Raw genomic sequence first — 18,174 nt, 5'->3', positions numbered from 1 at the left:
CTGCCCCTGCACATTCATCCAATGATTAATTGCCAATTCTAAGGAAACTGCGACATAACTGTACGTGCACCTTATTGCTCTACCAGTAGATTCAGCAATATACATCTATTCCCATTTTATTGGAGGCGTTACCCTTGGTGCTTCGGGGGAAACGAAAGCACTGTAAAACGCATTACGTGAAATGCCATACAATACAGTCAAGGCACACAGAGTGGTACAGATATACTGGTATCTACTTCGCTCTTAATAAGTAAATCCCAGGCGTTTGACTTTAGCTTCATTTTTGCTCCTTCCATTCCACTTTTGCGAGTCATGTGGAGAAGGTAAGATGGATGCTTCACAAGACGGCAGTAGTCACGAAGGCCCCATAGCCAGCTCACCAACACCAAATGAGGAAACAAGCTCAGATGTAATGATTGCCACCAAAAGTAATCAGGCAAATTCATCCCTGGCTTGCAACATTTCTCCAGCTGGGTTATCCCAAAATCGATGGAAAAATCGTTCGGAGCATGGCCGGCCATGTCTCGTGTGCGGAGATTGTGGCACAGGTAGCCACTATTCGGCTTTTTCCTGTGATGGTTGTAAGAGTTTTTTCAAAAGGTCTCTTCAGAAGAAAATGTCTTATTCTTGCCGAGGACCATCAAATCTGCAAGGACGATGTGAAATCAACAAAGTAACCAGAAACAACTGTCAATTTTGCCGGTTCCAGAAATGTCTAGACGTGGGCATGAAACCTGACGGTAAGATTTTCTTGGTCAACGGTTTATTCAAATGCTTCCCATCAATAATTCTGTCTTTTTGTGTGATGAAGACAGTATAAATACAGTATAGTATATATTATATCAAGATGTGTCCAAGGAAGCTGAGAAAAAAAGTATTGTCATTAAGTACAGATTTGATCTATTATTCATTGTCCTTTCAGAGATCAGATGTGTGTGTGTGTCTGTGTGTCTGTGTGTGTGTGTTCAGCTACTCAGTGATTGGAGAGGCCCAAGGGTCATAGTGATTTTCAATGCTTTTTTTCCAACCCAGCAACTTTAGGGAAGCTCACCAGAGAAAACCTGACATTTTGTATTCTTTTATTTTGCTTGTTTTGTTTTTTTATCTGTTATCACTTGTATTGTCTTGCACACGCCGAATAAATAATAATAATAGTAATAATAAAGATCGAATAGCTTTGTTCTACCTATAATAAAAGCAGAACTTTTACTGACGTGATACCGGTAAACTGTTGATAGTAGTTTCGAACATATCATTTTATATCAAATTTAATATTATTTGTTTATTATGATAATGATTATAATGACTCGAATTTGGGGTGTGGAGCAGTACGTATGTAATCCTGCATAAATGTTTACGGTAACCATTCGTGTTCTTTCAAACATCTTCAAATAAGACTCGATTTTATTAGTGAAAAAATAAAAAAATCTAGCGGCAGTACATGATGAATTACACGCTTTCATTTTCTTCCTGGTCCTTACAAATACCACTACAATACCAGTGGCGTATCTAGGGAAAACGGCGCCCGGGGCAAGCGCGAAAATTGCGCCCCTAATTTCTGAAAAAGTGTTCAACCCCAACCCCATCCCGGTAGGGACTTAAAAAAGTCCACATGATATGCTTTTTCAAGCACTTAAAAGGGGTCTTTTGAGAGTGATTTAAATGTAATAGATTTAGATAAATATTGGCGAGCGAGCGCAGCGAGCGAGCCGAAAATTTTTGTAATTTCGCGTCATCATCACGTTCGGTTCTTATCTTTTTTTTGGATAAATTTTGACGAGCGAGCGCAGCGAGCGAGCCGAAAATTTTTGTATATCAGCTTACAATACATGGAATTCTTGTCATTTTTTGCTTATTAAATTTACAATTCTAATCAAGATATAGTGACGGCCTTATAGATAACGATTTATGCCAACAAACTGAGGACTTGAAAAAATACTCCAACTAAGTACGCACGAGTGAGCCGAAATTAATAATTTGTATATTTCCGCGCCATCATCACGTTTTGTTCTTATCTTCTTTTTCTTTTTCTTTTTGATAAAGTTTGGCGAGTGAGCGCAGCGAGCGAGCCGAAAATTTTTGTATTTCAGCTTACAATACATGGAATTCTTGTCATTTTTTGCTCATTAAATCTTACAATATATTCTAATCAAGATATAGTGACGGCCTTATGGATAACGATTTATACCAACAAACTGAGGACTTGAAAATATACTCCTGCATAGTACGCACGAGTGAGCCGAAATTAATAATTTGTATATTTCCGCGCCATCATCACGTTTTGTTCTTATCTTCTTCTTTTTTTAGAGAGAGAGAGAAATTTTGGCGAGCGAGCGTAGCGAGCGAGCCGAAAATTTTGTATTTCAGCTTACAATACATGGAATTCTTGTCATTTTTTGCTTATTAAATCTTACAATTCTAATCAAGATATAGTGATGGCCTTATAGATAACGATTTATATCAGCAAACTGAGGACAGAAATACTCCAAATAAGTACGCACGAGTGAGCCAAAATTTGTATATTTCCGCGCCATCATCACGTTTTGTTCTTATCTTCTTTTTTTGATAAGTTTTGGCGAGCGAGCGCAGCGAGCGAGCCGAAAATTTCTGTATTTCAGCTTACAAAACATGGAATTCTTGTCATTATTTGCTTATTAAATCTTACAATTCTAATCAGGATATAGTGACGGCCTTTTAGATAATGATTTATACAAACAAACTGAGGACTTGAAAAAAAATACTCTAAATTAGAACGTGCGAGTGAGCCGAAATTTGTATATTTCCGCGTAAACATTACGTTTTGTTCTTATCTTGTTTGATTTTTTTTGCCCCCCCTCCCCGTATGTTCGACACCTTTGACGCCCTCGTTTGATCCAGTAGGCGATCGCTTCAGAAAATTGCAGCCGCTGCTCCCTGTAACATTTTGCCTTCTAACAATGGCATGTGTGAACACAATATACATTGTCATTTTGTCCGCGTTGTCATCACGTTTTGTTCTTATCCTCTTTTCTATACATTTTGTCGAGCGAGCGCAGCGAGCGAGCCAAAATTTCAGCTTACAAAACATGGAATTCTTGTGTGAACACAATTAACATTGTCATTTTTTGTTTTTATCTTGTTTGATTTGGTTTTCTTCCCCCCCCCCCCCCCCCGGTCCGGGCGAGGTTTCTTCTTCTTCTTCTTCTTCTTCTTCTTTTCTTTTCTTTTTTTTCTTTTTCTTCTTCGTTTTTTTTTTTTTTTCGTTTCTTCGTTTTCGGCGCCCCCAAGGAGTGGCGCCCGGGGCACGTGCCCCCCTTGCCCCCCCCCCCCTAGATACGCCACTGTACAATACGACCAATAAGGTACAACCGGGAATTTTCAATCGGGAGCTATTGATCAACAAGCAGTTCACACTCTCAAGACAGATATCTAACATCATGGCAACCGGGCAAAGTCACAAGTGAAAATTACGCCAATTTTGTAAACAAGAACCTTGTGTAACCCTAACATCATATGCTAGCTGGTCATCGTGATAAAAAATATAAGACTTCTGCGATTTGATTAAAATATACGTGGTTCGACTTCTGCACGACGTTACTATCTACATGTGCTTGACTGAGCAGGTCCAACGTGCGATTAGAGCTTTAACATGTGGTCACGTCGCAAAGCAAACTATAGTTTTCGGAACAGCGGTCTCACTGACCTCCAGTCATTCAGTCGATGTTTTCACTTTAAGAGAATCGCTATCTTTGTCACACTCATTGGTAAAGGACGGATGACCAAACTTTGGCCACTATCAGTGGCATTACATCAATCTGAAGGTAAGTTTATCAAAGGCGACACATTCTTATCTATACCATTATGTATGACTACAATACTGTGTTTAACTATTGCTATACATTGCTTGATGCTCTCTTTCAGCTGTAAGAGTCAGTCGTGTGTCGGAAGGGAACTCCAGCACCAAACAGTCACTGTCAGACTGCCAAACCAGCCAGCAGCCCCGGCCAAGGTCGCCGCCTGATGTCTGCCAGAAGGGTAGTGAAGCAGCGGGAGCAGTTAGGCCCAATCCTACTGATGTGTCATTCTATCTCAATCTGAATGAAGCCGAGGCAGAGCCGTGGCAGCTCACCGTCAGGGCCCTTATCATTGCTAGCCCACAGACCTTCCCGTACGATGCCAGCAGTAGGTTTGAGACCTGCTGAATAGTGTAATGAAGCTAACTAGCAAAATTTGACATACATAAGCCCTTTTACACCATAACGTCAAAAAATAGTTGATGGATTTAAATTTGTGACAATATTCATAATGCTCCCTGACATACGCCTTACTGTAAACCTGCTATTCGTACAGATAAACCAGTTTCGATTAAGGAAAGACGTTTTCAGGGCAAACTGTTGAAGCAGAGATCTGTCTTTACATGGGAAACAATCCAATTATGCTCCTCTCGTCATTTAACCCTATAAAGCCCAAGCTTTTTCGACCCCTTCCATGCCCAAGGGGGGCACATTGTGCCCCTCCATCCCTTGGGCCTGGAAACGTTATCAAGAACACTAGTTTTTAAGCGTAGGCTTACCTCGAATATACAGGATGAGATAAATTGAAGTTGAATCTATTGAGAGTGGTAATGCCCATGATGCCCTCTTTTGACTTTCTCTCTCTCTCTCTTTCTCCCTCTCTCTCTCTCTTGTGGTAGACCCTGAGAATTTGTCTAACATACCCTCCACATCGGACGGTATACTACCCCCTCCATCAGCCATGCCCGCCGGCAGTGCCACCAACGAAGATCTTGCCAAGGGCGGTAACCAAGAGCTTCTCATGATCATCCAGTGGGCCAAAGCCATTCCCGGCTTCCGCCAGCTATGCCTTGAGGACCAGATGAGCCTCCTTAAGGCTACTTTCATGGATCTTATGATCCTACGGGTTGCCTACAGGTAAAACTGACTTTTAAGGAGTGTTGAGGCTTTATAGGAGGAGCTTGTTTCACTAGGCCTGCCAAGTTCATAGCGTTACACGAAGAATGTATATAATAATGATTGTGGGTTCTCGATTTGGATTCTTCAACGCAAACATACATAGTCAAACTGACTTAGACATGGCCGGCGGAACCGTGGGCGCCGTGGGGCTCAGGCCCCCACACTTTTTGTGCACCATACAACGGAATACATACGGTGTCATCACTTTGGGCCCTCACACTTTTTTTTAACCCGGAAGTACGTAAGTGGCACTAAATATTTCCACTGAAGACCTTTTTTTTTTTTTTTTTTTTTTTTTTGCTTGTCAGCTGAAAAACCCCGGAAATGGAAGGGGAGAAATGGAGGACTTTTTTTTTTTTTTGCTTGTAAGCTGAAGAAAGCTGGAAATGGAAAGGGAGAGACGAGCTGAGGACCCTTTTTTTATTATTGCTTGTTAGCTCATGAAACCCGGAAGTGGGCCCCACACTTTTGAAAACGCTCCGCCGGCTCTGTTAGAGTAGGCATATCTGTTTTATGTGAGTTATTATTCTTTTCCGAGATCTGTGCTTATTATTCGCTTTTTCTTATTTTCGCTTTCTTTCAACAAATTCATTTCCACTTACTCGTTTAAAGTTCAAGTGATTGATGACGTTTCAGACAGTGTCTCGATAATGACTAAGAGGATCTCTAAAATGACATGAGAATTGAATTATGTGTTTAATCAAATTTTCTGTTCGAACTATTTGTGGAGGATAACTTGACAAGAATCACGTTTTGTGTTTGCTTTTATGAAAATCAAACTTTCTCTTTTCGTTATTGTATACTAGATTGTAAAATTTATCATTTTCATTTCTCTGTATGAATTCAAGAGTGAAGGATATTTTTTTGTCAAGGACGTGAACTCGGAAAATGTATCATTCGTATATATAGAAACAGTTGTAAAAAGTTGTCTCAATATTGTGTCAGGTCTATGGATTCGTACCCTCTCATACGCGTTACTGGAAAACATTCCCTCACTTCGGCGGAGTGCAAGAAGTTAGGATGGGGGGACCTGAGTGATGGCACATTAGCGTTCTACAGCACCCTGCAAACCATGAAACTCGACCTGCCCGAATTCTGTATCATGAATGCCCTCGTCCTCTGCTTCCCAGGTAACGTTCACTCAGTTTCATACCTCTTAACAATTTGACATGACTGAAACACCATTATCACTATTTGAGTTGAGGTACATTTGGCATCTTCAATAACAGCATTAGCAGCACAAACCTGAACCGGTGGCAGCACAACAACGTGTTCCTAATGTCACGGTTACAGGGTTGTTTTCGTCTGAATAACAGAGCGGAAGAAATCATAGTTTGTTACGATCATATCGTGTCGGAATGTCGTTCGATCTGGTCTTTTTTTTTTTTCCGGGAATAGAACATTGTCTCGTTTGCTTCATCCACGCGCGCGCGCGCGCGCGCGCACACACACACACACACACACACACACCAACACACAAGGGAGAATGAAATTCCGTGTAAGACTAATATCACTGAGAACTATAGAAATGTCGCTGGGGATGTGTCACCAGCATGCCTCCGCCATATCGCATGGTTCTCCCCATAGGTCTACATTGCCTCTTGACAATTTCATAATATGATGTGTTTGAAAGTTCGGCACAACCACAAAATAATTTGTGGAGTGCCTTGGAGGTCTATAAGTATACATTCCTTAAACCACGTTCCAAGTATTCGAGAATTTTCACTTGACCCTTTCCCCTATGGCCCAAAACTTTCTTCAAAATAAACACAACTGACAATATCCAAATTTTGACAATGCATTTAGCTATTGTTAGAATAGGAAATTGTGAAATAACAAAATTTTCATTTGACTTTGACCCAATGGCCCAAATCTTTCCTTGCAGACTTTTTATTGATTAAATAGTTTCGTGTCAGGAATTATAGTAGAATCTTAGGATTTTACCATGACCTTTAACCCTTGACCCAATGACGAAAAAAAAAAATCCCAAGAGAATCATTGTCAGGCAGTACATGCATATAGTTTTATGGAGATATGCAATTTCTTACGAAAAGAAAGTTCAATTTTAGCATTTCATTTGACATTTAACCTCTGACCTTTGACCCTATATTATGGCCCACAAATTTCCCTAGAGAAATTTAATTCCAGTATCACACATATAATTACAACGATTCATGAGTGAGCACTGGCGTAGCCAGGGGGGGGGGGGGCGATGGGGGCGGTCGCCCCCCCCTAAGATTTGGACCGGGGATTTGGGAGGCGGAAAAAAAATGCGTGTATATTGTATGCATGCACATGAAGCGGGTCTCCTTTTGAACCTTTCATCAAATAAGATATTTTTTGAATATTTCACTCAAAGTGTACACCAGATCGTTGAATTTCAATTCAAAATATGCAAAATTTCTCGTGCTTGGGAGGGGGTATCCCCCTCCCAAACCCTCCCCTTCTGTGCCTCTTTCCCTAGCTTAGTACACTTTTTAGATTTAAAAAAAAATATGAATAATTCTGAGTGCACAAGACTTATCACTTATATTCCGAACAACTCAAGGTTCCCTCATGTATAAGGGGAATTTCCCTTTTTAATCGACCCTTTCCTCCCTCATTCCCCCCGCCCCATCAGTTTTTTTTTTTTTTTTTGATTTCCCAAATGTTGGTTCCATCAAATATGCGTATACGAGATATCTCAATTTCAACCTTAAAAAGGCAAAAGCTCCATCGGAAAAGAAGGGTGGAGATAACACTCGCCCACGCCTTCTCCCTGCTCGCCCGCCCCTCCCCCCCCCCTTCCGCCATGCATAGAAAAAGACTGTGGCTATACCCAGATCGCTTTATTTCAATTCTAAAAACGCAAAAACTCCGCGAGCGGGAGGGGGAATCCCCCTTCCCCCAAGCTCTACCTCACACTTTATACATACAGATGGTGTACATTCGGAATAAGAGCTAAATTCCGTGATTTCACTTCGATGAAAAAGTATTGCACCAAAAATTTACACATGATCGCTGAATTTCAGGTCTGAAAACGCAAAATCACCTTCGTGTGGGAGGGGATATGCCCCTATCTACACCCTGTGCTTTTTCTGTTTGATTGCTGAACAGACAGCGTTCATGATATTCAGTGTAAGAATTGTTTAATACAAGAAGATTATTTAAATGATACCATTTTATAGGCAAATTGTTCAATAATAATCTACACTAAAATATACTGCAACCTTAAACAAGTGGGACTGTTTCACGTCGATAAAACGCGCAAAAACATGCATCAAATTGCACCATTTGCAACATCAAAATGCAAAAAGTTCTCACCATGGGAGGGGGGAAACCCCCCTCCCACACCCTCCCCTCCCCCTTCGCTCGCTCCGCTCGCTCGGGTTCAGTCGCGTTCATGATATTCAGTGAAAAGAATTAATACAAGAAGATTATTTAAATAATACCATTTTATAGGCAAATTGTTCAATGATAACCTACATCAAAATATACTGCTACCTTAAACAAGTGTTACTGTTTCACGTCGATAAAACGCGCAAAAACATGCATCAAATTGCACCATTTGCAACGTCAAAATGCAAAAAGTTCTCACCGTGGGAGGGGGGTCACCCCCTCCCACGCCCTCCCCCCCCCCCCCCCCTCGCTCGCTCTGCTCGCTCGGGTTCAGTCGCGTTCATGATATTCAGTGAAAAGAATTAATACAAGAAAGGGCTTTTTACACTTGTAAAATTTTGCTTAGCCCCGGACCAACAGTGGGGCTAAGGGGGGGGGGGGGGGGGGGGGGCCTTAGCCCCACCGTTGGTACGGGACTATCCTTAGCCCACTTTCTGTTTACACTCGTTTTTGCCAAAGTGGGCTAGCCCCACCGATAGTACGGTACTATCTGGCCCTGAAAAATAGCAGGGGTTAGCACCGCAATTGCGGTGCCAAGCAAGTGAGTGTAAACAGAACAAAAAATAATCCTGGGCTAAGCGACGGAGACGAAGTCCGACCCTCACTGACCAATCAGAAACGAGGCAATCAAGTGCTGCCGGTGCGTGCGTGTACGTGTACAGTACACAGCGTAATTATGAATATTTATGTGGTTTGGAAAGTCCGGGGCTAAGAAATACGAGTGTAAAAAGGTCAGTTTTCTCCTTAGCCCCGGACAAGAGATAGTACGGGACTAATTGGCGAGTGTAAAAAGCTGAAAAATTGGTACGGGACTAACGATAGTCCTGGGTCAGAGAAAGTCCGGGGTTAAGAAACACAAGTGTAAAAAGCCCTGAAGTGTATTTAAATCATACCATATTATAGGCAAATTGTTCAATGATAACCTACATCAAAATATACTGCAACCTTAAACAAGTGGGACTGTTTCAACTCGTTAAAACACGCAAAAACATGCATCAAATTGCACCATTTGCAACATCAAAATGCAAAAAGTTCTAACCGTGGGAGGGGGGACACCCCCCTCCCACACCCTCCCCTCCCCCCTCTCTCGCTCCGCTCACTCGGGTTCAGTCGCGTTCATGATATTCAGTGAAGAGAATTAATACAAGAAGTTTATTTTAATTATACCATTTTATAGGCAAATTGTTCAATAATAATCTACATCAAAATAAACTGCTACCTTAAACGAGTGGGACTTTCACGTCGATAAAACGCGCAAAAACATGCATCAAATTGCATCATTTACAACATCAAAATGCAAAAAGTTCTTACCGTGGGAGGGGGGACACCCCCCTCCCACACCCTCCCCTCCCCCCTCGCTCGCTCCGCTCGCTCGGGTTCAGTCGCGTTCATGATATTCAGTGAAGAGAATTAATACAAGAAGTTTATTTAAATTATACCATTTTATAGGCAAATTGTTCAATGATAATCTACATCAAAATAAACTGCTACCTTAAACGAGTGGGACTTTCACGTCGATAAAACGCGTAAAAAATGCATCAAATTGCACCATTTGCAACATCAAAATGCAAAAAGTTCTTACCGTGGGAGGGGGGGACACCCCCCTCCCACACCCTCCCCTCCCCCTAGCTCGCTCCGCTCGCTCGGGTTCAGTCGCGTTCATGATATTCAGTGAAAAGAATTAATACAAGAAGTGTATTTAAATTATACCATTTTATAGGCAAATTGTTCAATGATAATCTACATCAAAATAAACTGCTACCTTAAACAAGTGGAACTGTTTCACGTCGATAAAACGCGCAAAAACATGCATCAAATTGCACCATTTACAACATCAAAATGCAAAAAGTTCTCACCGTGGGAGGGGGACACCCCCCTCCCACACCCTCCCCCCCTCGCTCGCTCCGCTCGCTCGGGCTCGGTCGCTTCGCTCCCTCGCACACTAACCGCCCCCTAAGATGAAATCCTGGCTACGCCGTTGTGAGTGAGAATGACGTTACGCATCGCAGAAACATAGAGGGAACAGTGAAACTTTAAGAATTTGAGCTTTTACATGAAGCCGAGTTTTGACTTGCTCAAAACCTGGCCAAGGCCCGGTTACACTACCCAAAAGTCGCGTAAACAAATGAACCATGTAAAAAATTTGAGCCTTACGCGATACATGCGCGGTTTGCGCATTTAATGAGTTTGTCTGACGTGGAACCTTCGTAGTTGTCAGCCGATGTGCGCCGGATCGGCGCTTTACGTGATTACGAGTTTTGAGCAGCTCAAAACTCGGCTTCGCGTAAAAGTTTACGCAGTATTGCGCTGTTTAACGTAATTTTTGCATAGTTTGCGTCGTTCTTGCGCGGACAATGCGTGAAATATCAGTGATCGTTCCCGACAATGTTGCCGCTATCGCGTTCATGCGCAAATAATGCGCGATTCATACGCAATTCATTAGTGATACTAGTAATGCGCAGATTATGCGTGATTTACCGGGGACCTCAGTCGTCGCGCACAACCACGTATTCGCCCTAGTTGGGGCCTTTGCGTGCGTATGCGCTGAAAATGCGTGGTTTGTTAGTGATTTTTGCGTGATATTTCCGTAGTTCTTGCGCAATTCATCGGTGATTTTCTTCGCGTAAATCAGCGGAAATTCTCGACGGACAAGTTTTACGTAATTTTTGCGTAGTTTGCGTAGTTCTTACGCGAACAATGAGCGAAATATGGGTGGAATGTCAGTGATCGGTCGCGAAAATGTTGCCGCAATCGCGTTTACCGACGACTTTCCACTGACGATTAGCAGACATTATGACCCGTGTTTTGAGTGATCTTTCCGTAGTTCTTGCGCAATTCATCGGTGATTTTCATCGCGTAAATCAGCGAAAATGGTAAAATTCTCGACGGACAAGCACGCAAAACCAGATTTCTTACGTCACTCATGCGCGTTACGCGACTTTTGGGCAGTGTGACCGAGCCCTTACGCTGTCTACAAAGTCAATTACGGACGGATAGAAGGACCGGCGGACGTACATCCCGAAAATGTAATAAATCTCGTTGCAGAGGCATAGAAAAAGCATGCCCTAAAGGGCTTTGTCGCGATATTGGCGTCATCATACTTATCTCTTAACACTCTTTAAAAGGCACATACTTTCTCGCCAGTCACTAGTTCTTCTCGAGAATGTTCCTGAAGCTATGTGTACACAGTAATACTATTGTTCTCTTAAAATGTTTGATAATCGAATCTTAATGTCAAGATGATTATTGCAGGCCTACACACATGAAAAAAAAAATTGTGAAAATGTATAATTCAGGGAGAAGCGCCTCCAATATTTATCTGATAATTATCTGATGTTCTATTTCATTCTATATATTCGATTTTCATATGATATAAATCTTGTTTGGAATGAGAATCCGTTATCAGAGTTATCTTGAAAATCGTACTTCCTGACATATTATGTGAAAACAAAATATTAATGTGCAACATTATATAATTATTCACGAAAAGCTTTAGATTGATATCATATTGAAAATATAAGTAAGTGATCGTTATCACTCACTTATTACTTGACGATAATTCATCAAATTTTCCGAATCGTCACATCTTTCAAGGGTATACCAAGGAGGTAGTAGGATATAGTACCTCTTTGGGTATTCCACGGTTAAACATCGTGTAAAGGGTTTGCAATGTTGTCGATTTTTTTATTACATTAACCTAGACTACCGCTAGGAATTTAGAGGGGCTATAAATGCATTGGACATTGTATGAGTTGATACTTCAGTTATACTTTATCATTTTGTAAATCAACAAGTTATCAATGAATCTCTATACACGTTCAGGTTTGCCGTTTTAAGCCGGTACAAATCTTCAGAAAGTCCCATTAACCTTCTCAGCACCTTCACTTCCTAAAAACAAAACAAAACAAAACAAAACAAAGCAAAGCAAAACAAAACAAAACAAAACAAAACAAAACAAAAACTGCCCTGGCTGCTTATACAATGCGGATAGTCGAAAAAACGTACCATCGTGTGGCGCGAAGACATTCGTCATTTTCTAGTTACTATGTTTCTCTCTAAAACTACGTGTTCTGTTAGGTGTAGTTCCTTTGTTATACATGTACCGTGCCATAATGATAGGGAGGCTACTCATTTATTTTTTAATTCCTTGATACACAAATACATTTTACTTATACAGTTTGATGACGGAAGATAAAATGGTTAGATATCTCCTTGAAGGTTTCATGTAATTAAATTTCTGTACCTCGTAATAACATCTTTTTCCGAGTTCTTCCACAAGCTGGCAGAGTACATCAATTGGTCAATTTCATGCCACATGCCTTTGTCCGATCACTGCAACACAGATGCTCCCGGACTGACGGAATTAGACAACGTAAGGGCGCTGCAGAGGCGTTTCCTTGAATGCTTGCAAAATCATGCTCGAGACACCTATCCCAAGGAACCCAAGCGCTACGGCAAGCTCCTGCTGCGCCTACCAACCCTACGGAAGGTTAGCAACACGGCCATGGACCACTTGCTGAGGATGAGAGTAACAGGAAGAGTTGAGGTCACCAGTCTGGTTGACGAGTTAACAAACTGCACAATATAGGCCAGAAGGAACATCGAGATATACCAGTAATACCTCGGGTTTTGCACACATTGCGTGCTTTCGTTGGAAATTGCTCGGCAAACGATCGACAAGGCTCTCGAATTCTAAGTGGTGTAAAATTCCGTGTTATAGCCTCGTGGAAATCAGAAAAATTAGATATAAGAAAATGAATGAAAATATAAGGCTACCTAAGTCATGAAGGAATTTTTGCAGTAGATGTTTTTACATTTAAAAAAAAAAAACCCTGCTTATATTCAGTGGCAATTGACATTTTGTGTATCCCTAATTTCTGGATTGTAGTTTTAACTGTGATATTAAAGAGGAAATAGTTGCACCTTTATGACGCTGCACATTGCACACTGACTTTGAATGTGGCTTTTTGTCTCTGCGACTTGTAACGTTGTCGTCAATATCTTTGTTTCCTTTTAAGATGTATAACGTCAACCACGACGTTAATAGGTGATACGCTAACGGCCTAACATCTGAAACAGGAGTCAGGTAGTGCTCGTTTTGCTGCAAAGCATGTCAGGCTCCAGCTGGCCTTCTTTTCGCAAGATATTTCAACACATGCGTTAGTTTTATTCCAATCTGTTCACAACTTTTTGAGTTATTCTCCACACAGACAGACAGACAGACAAACAAACAAACAAACAAACGAAAAACAAAACAAACGCCGATTAAAACATAACCTCAATCTTTGGCAGACGTAATAATGAAGCAAATATCCCAAAAAAACATACAAAGAAATCTCGTATGGTTAAACGGTGACAACAATTTCAACGTCATCTATATTCATGCATGCTGGAGCCACATGTTGACGATCTCAAAGCTAAAGCCTGTGGTTTCACGCTCAGTAAAACTGAGGAGGTTTGAGAAATGGAGTTCCAACTGGCTGTAAACATTTAAACAGCTGTCAGTTTTCTTTTGACGTACAAAAGAATTTCACAGGTGCTTTTGTGACCTTGATGATCAGGGTTCGATGCCGCCGTCTTTCCGAGCAAAGAGATGATTCATTGGAACGCTAACATAATGTAGGCTATACAGTACTTTGTTTGTTTTTGTATTATATTAAGGAAAATAAATTTCAGTTTATGATAAGGCATATGAAAAAGAAAGTAACCACTGACCAGATTATGTCAAGAAAGTGTAAATCCAAGCTGTACCTTGTGAAAATACCTGAACTGCACCCTTTCTGGAAAGTCAATTGTATCATCTTTCCGATCACTTCTGACAAATGAAACTGCATAATGTATAATCTTCAAGTGTAGTTCTTTACTCATTGATATGTTAGTGTAAAAACATGTAAAGTCGGGTAATCTTAATTCCTATTTCATCATTTTTGTGGAATTTTTATTTGCACATCCTTGTGTCTGTACCTTTATGCACCTCTCATGTTTCATAAGAACGGACAGCGAAAAGTAATTAACATCAAGAAGACATATCTTCCATTGAGAGTGACGAGTCATGATGCAATTCCACATGAATCAATTGTCTTCCGATCTGTGAGGCAGCTCCAGTTTAGGACATACTTCAAACATGAGATCAAAGGGAATAACACTGTTGTTACTCCATCTCTTGAACCTCCTCGGTGTAACTACAAACGATTGCAGAGAACTTTATCTCTAAACTGTTGAATTGCTCTACTATAATAGTTCATTGTAGGAGTAGCAATCGTTTGTACTGTACTTGTAATAAGCCAGTAAAAAAAAAATTAAAAAGGTCATTATTTTGGACCAACAGGCATGTTGGTTTTAAAATTCACTGGCTATATTGTTATATGTACTGATTATTCATGTAATCCTTATAAATGCTGCTTGCCACCACATCCACCTGACAGCGAGAGTGGTATTTGGCAAAGTATCAATAGAAAGAGATTGTTAATATATTCAATGCAAGAAAATGAAATGGACGCCTTCCCAAGCATTAATTGGGAACATTCTGGTCATCTGGCCTGTGCAACTTCAAACTTTGTTTGAGAAGGTTTGATGAATACCATAAATCGTTACGTAAAGCTTATGTATTATGTCGCTCTGAAAACGAGTGAAGCGTCCGTTAGGCTGCGTTCACATAGAAGTATACTATTTGGGTATTTGGGGCTCGTTTTCGAGGGCACGCGAATAGCTTGAATCGAACGATAGGATTTCCTCACACCGGTTCACATAAGAGACCACTATTCGAAAGTACCGAATAGCTGCGAATAGCATAGCAAAGTGGGAATCGAGCTTGTTCGATTTTCTTGCAGCGTATACCGTCTCTCGTTTATGAAATAATGACAATTTTGGTCTGGATTTGCCCTTTAGCAAAAATAAGCATGTAGACTGACATTCTGATGCAGTTTAGAAATTGTTACTAAGATTTGCTGGGATGTAGGAAGAAGAAATCCTCACTGCATGGGATGGTGAGTTGACGGTGCGGGTTCGGCGGGTGATGGTGTACTCGGTACAGCCTAAGGCTGCGTTCACATAGAAGTATTCGCTATTCGCTATTCGGGCACCCAGTACACCATCACCAGCACCGTCAACTCACCATCCCATGCAGGTATTACATCATAAACAAAAACATTTGCCTTTGCAAATAAATGATATCGATAAACATAAGAGCGCATACTGGCAACCCCCCCCCCCCCCCCACACACACATACAAAGTCATGCTTCAGTTGAAAAAAGAAGAAGAAAGAATAGAGAGGTCCACTAAAAAGCAGAGCTCGTATATTGTGAACCACTCCTAAAACTTATGAATTACTTATTTAAAAACACTTGTGACAAATATGATTATACGACAGGACGGGACAAAACAGAATAAACACAACAACATGACACAACTTGCTAGAATAGATGAAAAGTACGGAAGGAAAGAAAGAAAAGAGAGAATGAGAGAATGCCTATACGCTAAACAAGGGAAATGGAACAGGGGATGGTAGAGAATGTGCTTCATAGAGTTGGCGCTGCATGCAGCCGTGAAAGGATTGTGATGGCTACTTCATTACGTAATAACGAATTCAGTGATTGAATGATTGGTGGGTGGATGATGAACCCTGAGGTTGACGAAACCTATAGCTAATGAAAGAAAAAAAACATATCAGAGATAATTTAATAGAAAAGATTTCAACTTGCGCTTAAAAGAATGCAAAGATGAGGAATTTTTTATTTCACAGCTCAGTGAGTTCAAAAATCTAGGACCGGTGTATATAAATGTATTCTGAGCCAATAAAGTTCTCATGAGGGGTAAATGAAACTCATTAGATTGTCTAGTGGGATAATCATGAAAAGACTGGTTCCGTGGGAACATTGAATTGAAAATACTGGGAAGTGCATTTACATTGTAATTAAACATAAACTGACCAAGTTGAAAATAAAAATACAAATCTTTAATTTTCAAAATCTTATAACTTAGTAAATAATGGCTCTGTACGGGAACGTGGCGGGACGCCACAAATAATACGAACAACCTTTTTTTTTTTTTAATAACAGTAGTTTATCAAGTAAATTTTGATGGGCACTACCCCACGCTAGGAGTCCGTAATCAAGATAAGGTAAAATTAGAGAAAAATACAACGTCAACAAAGAGGACAATGGAATATGAAACTTAAGTCTATTAATAATACCAATATTGCGTGAAATTATTGTACTAATGTTTGTAATATGCGGCCTCCACGAAAGTTTATCGTCCACTGTGAAACCAAGGAATTTTATATGAGAAACTCGTTCTAACAAAGTGTCATCAAAAGCAATACCTGTGCCTAAATCTTCTATAGAATTACTAAAAAGCATATACTTAGTTTTCTGGAGATTAAGTGATAATTTATTAGCTCTTATCCACTGAGTTACTTTTTTCAAATCGGAATTAATGATGCATACAAGAGTATCTGGATTTTGGTGAGAAAAGAAAATATTTGAATCATCAGCAAAAAGTATAAATGAGAGTATGTCAGATGATCTGCAAAAGTCATTAATATAAATGATAAAAAAGTAATGGTCCTAATAAACTACCCTGTAGGACGCCACATTTAATGAATTCAAAACTCGAGCTGTTTTCGTTCAAAGATATATTGTTTTCGGTTTTGTAGGTAACTCCTGAACCACTCCAAGGCCTTCCCCCGAATTCCATAATGAGACAGTTTATAAAGTAATATTTCATGATTAATTGTATCGAAGGCCTTGGAGAAGTCCAGGAAGATACCAATGAGATGAGAATGATTATCAATAGTATGCGCAGCGTGGTCAATAAACTTTAAAAGGGCATGAATGGTGCTATGTTTTTGACGAAACCCAAACTGAGAATTTGTAAAAACATTATGCAAATTCCGAAAATTAATTGTTCTTGTAAATATCAATTTTTCCAATATTTTAGATAAAGATGAAAGTAAAGAAATAGGTCTATAATTACATATATCAGAACCATCTCCGTTTTTTAATAAAGGGAAAACCTTAGCTATTTTCATAAAATCAGGAAAAACACCATTTGATATGGATTTATTGAAAATATATGAAAGTGGGTCAGCAACTGAAGATATACTAGTAATTCCCTTTAAATTAAAATGACGGATATCGTCATAACCGGCACTTTGCTTGTTATTATTTGCGGTAACAATATCTATTCTTTCATATTTTGTTGTTGGAACAAAAAAAAAAAATAGAACTGGAATTGGATTGACCTAAGAATTTAGATAAATGTATATTTGACTGCGGTATTTTTTCTGCCAAATTCTCTCCAATCTTTGAGAAATAAGAGTGAAAAATGTTGACTATATCATTGGGATCTTCAAAATCTTTATCAAGCATTATTTTTGTAATTTCTGATTTCTTTTTTTGATATATTCATAGCCTGATTCAACACCTTATATGTATCTTTTTATATCATGTTTATATTTTTCTAACTGAATCATATAATATTTTCTCTTTTCCAACCGTATAATCTTTGTTAGAATATCTTTATTCGAAGTGTATTTATTTTTTGACTTCTCAGGTTTTTTTTTTTCATTTTGAATTTATGTTATAACCTATTTTTCCTATTTATTGAACGAAGAAGAGATTTTGAAATCCATGGTAATTTGGGGGAAGTTTTATAATTAAATGACTTTTCTTCTAATCTAGGAATATATTCATCCAAATATCTTTTGATTATCCCTGAAAAATTCTCAAACGATACATTTATATCATCATTATCATAAACACTAGACCAATTAGCCCTATCTAAGTTAGCACCAAGGCTAGCCACATTTTCTGGTGTAGCTCTACGTCTGGATGAAGAATGAAA

The 18,174-nt window shown here is 39.7% G+C and overlaps 1 protein-coding gene across 1 annotated transcript; it reads left to right on the top strand.

Annotated features, from left to right (window-relative positions):
* Positions 1-328: 328 nt before the first annotated feature.
* Positions 329-12,918, top strand: LOC139730475 (estrogen-related receptor gamma-like). Its single transcript, XM_071641315.1, has 5 exons — positions 329-428; positions 3,901-4,161; positions 4,673-4,910; positions 5,898-6,082; positions 12,674-12,918. Exons 1-5 carry the CDS (start codon positions 329-331, stop codon positions 12,916-12,918), a joined length of 1,029 nt encoding a protein of 342 aa, XP_071497416.1.
* The last annotated feature ends 5,256 nt before the right edge of the window (positions 12,919-18,174 follow it).

Source organism: Diadema antillarum, unplaced genomic scaffold (genome assembly GCF_040938485.1).
Source record: "Diadema antillarum isolate AM-2024a unplaced genomic scaffold, OU_Dant_1.0 seq00000315_RagTag, whole genome shotgun sequence".
NCBI classification, from domain to species: Eukaryota; Metazoa; Echinodermata; class Echinoidea; order Diadematoida; family Diadematidae; genus Diadema; species Diadema antillarum.
The sequence above is the reverse complement of the archived record's forward strand: the minus strand, read 5'-3'. Positions and strand labels throughout refer to the sequence as shown.

What these genes read in the sequence shown, in the direction of transcription:
- LOC139730475 (XM_071641315.1), top strand. Translation starts at nt 329, where the DNA reads ATGGATGCTTCACAAGACGGCAGTAGTCACGAAGGCCCCATAGCCAGC. An exon ending in TGTAATGATTGCCACCAAAA is followed by an intron (nt 429 to 3,900) that starts GTAATCAGGCAA and finishes GCTCTCTTTCAG; the next exon opens with CTGTAAGAGTCAGTCGTGTG. An exon ending in ATCCTACGGGTTGCCTACAG is followed by an intron (nt 4,911 to 5,897) that starts GTAAAACTGACT and finishes ATATTGTGTCAG; the next exon opens with GTCTATGGATTCGTACCCTC.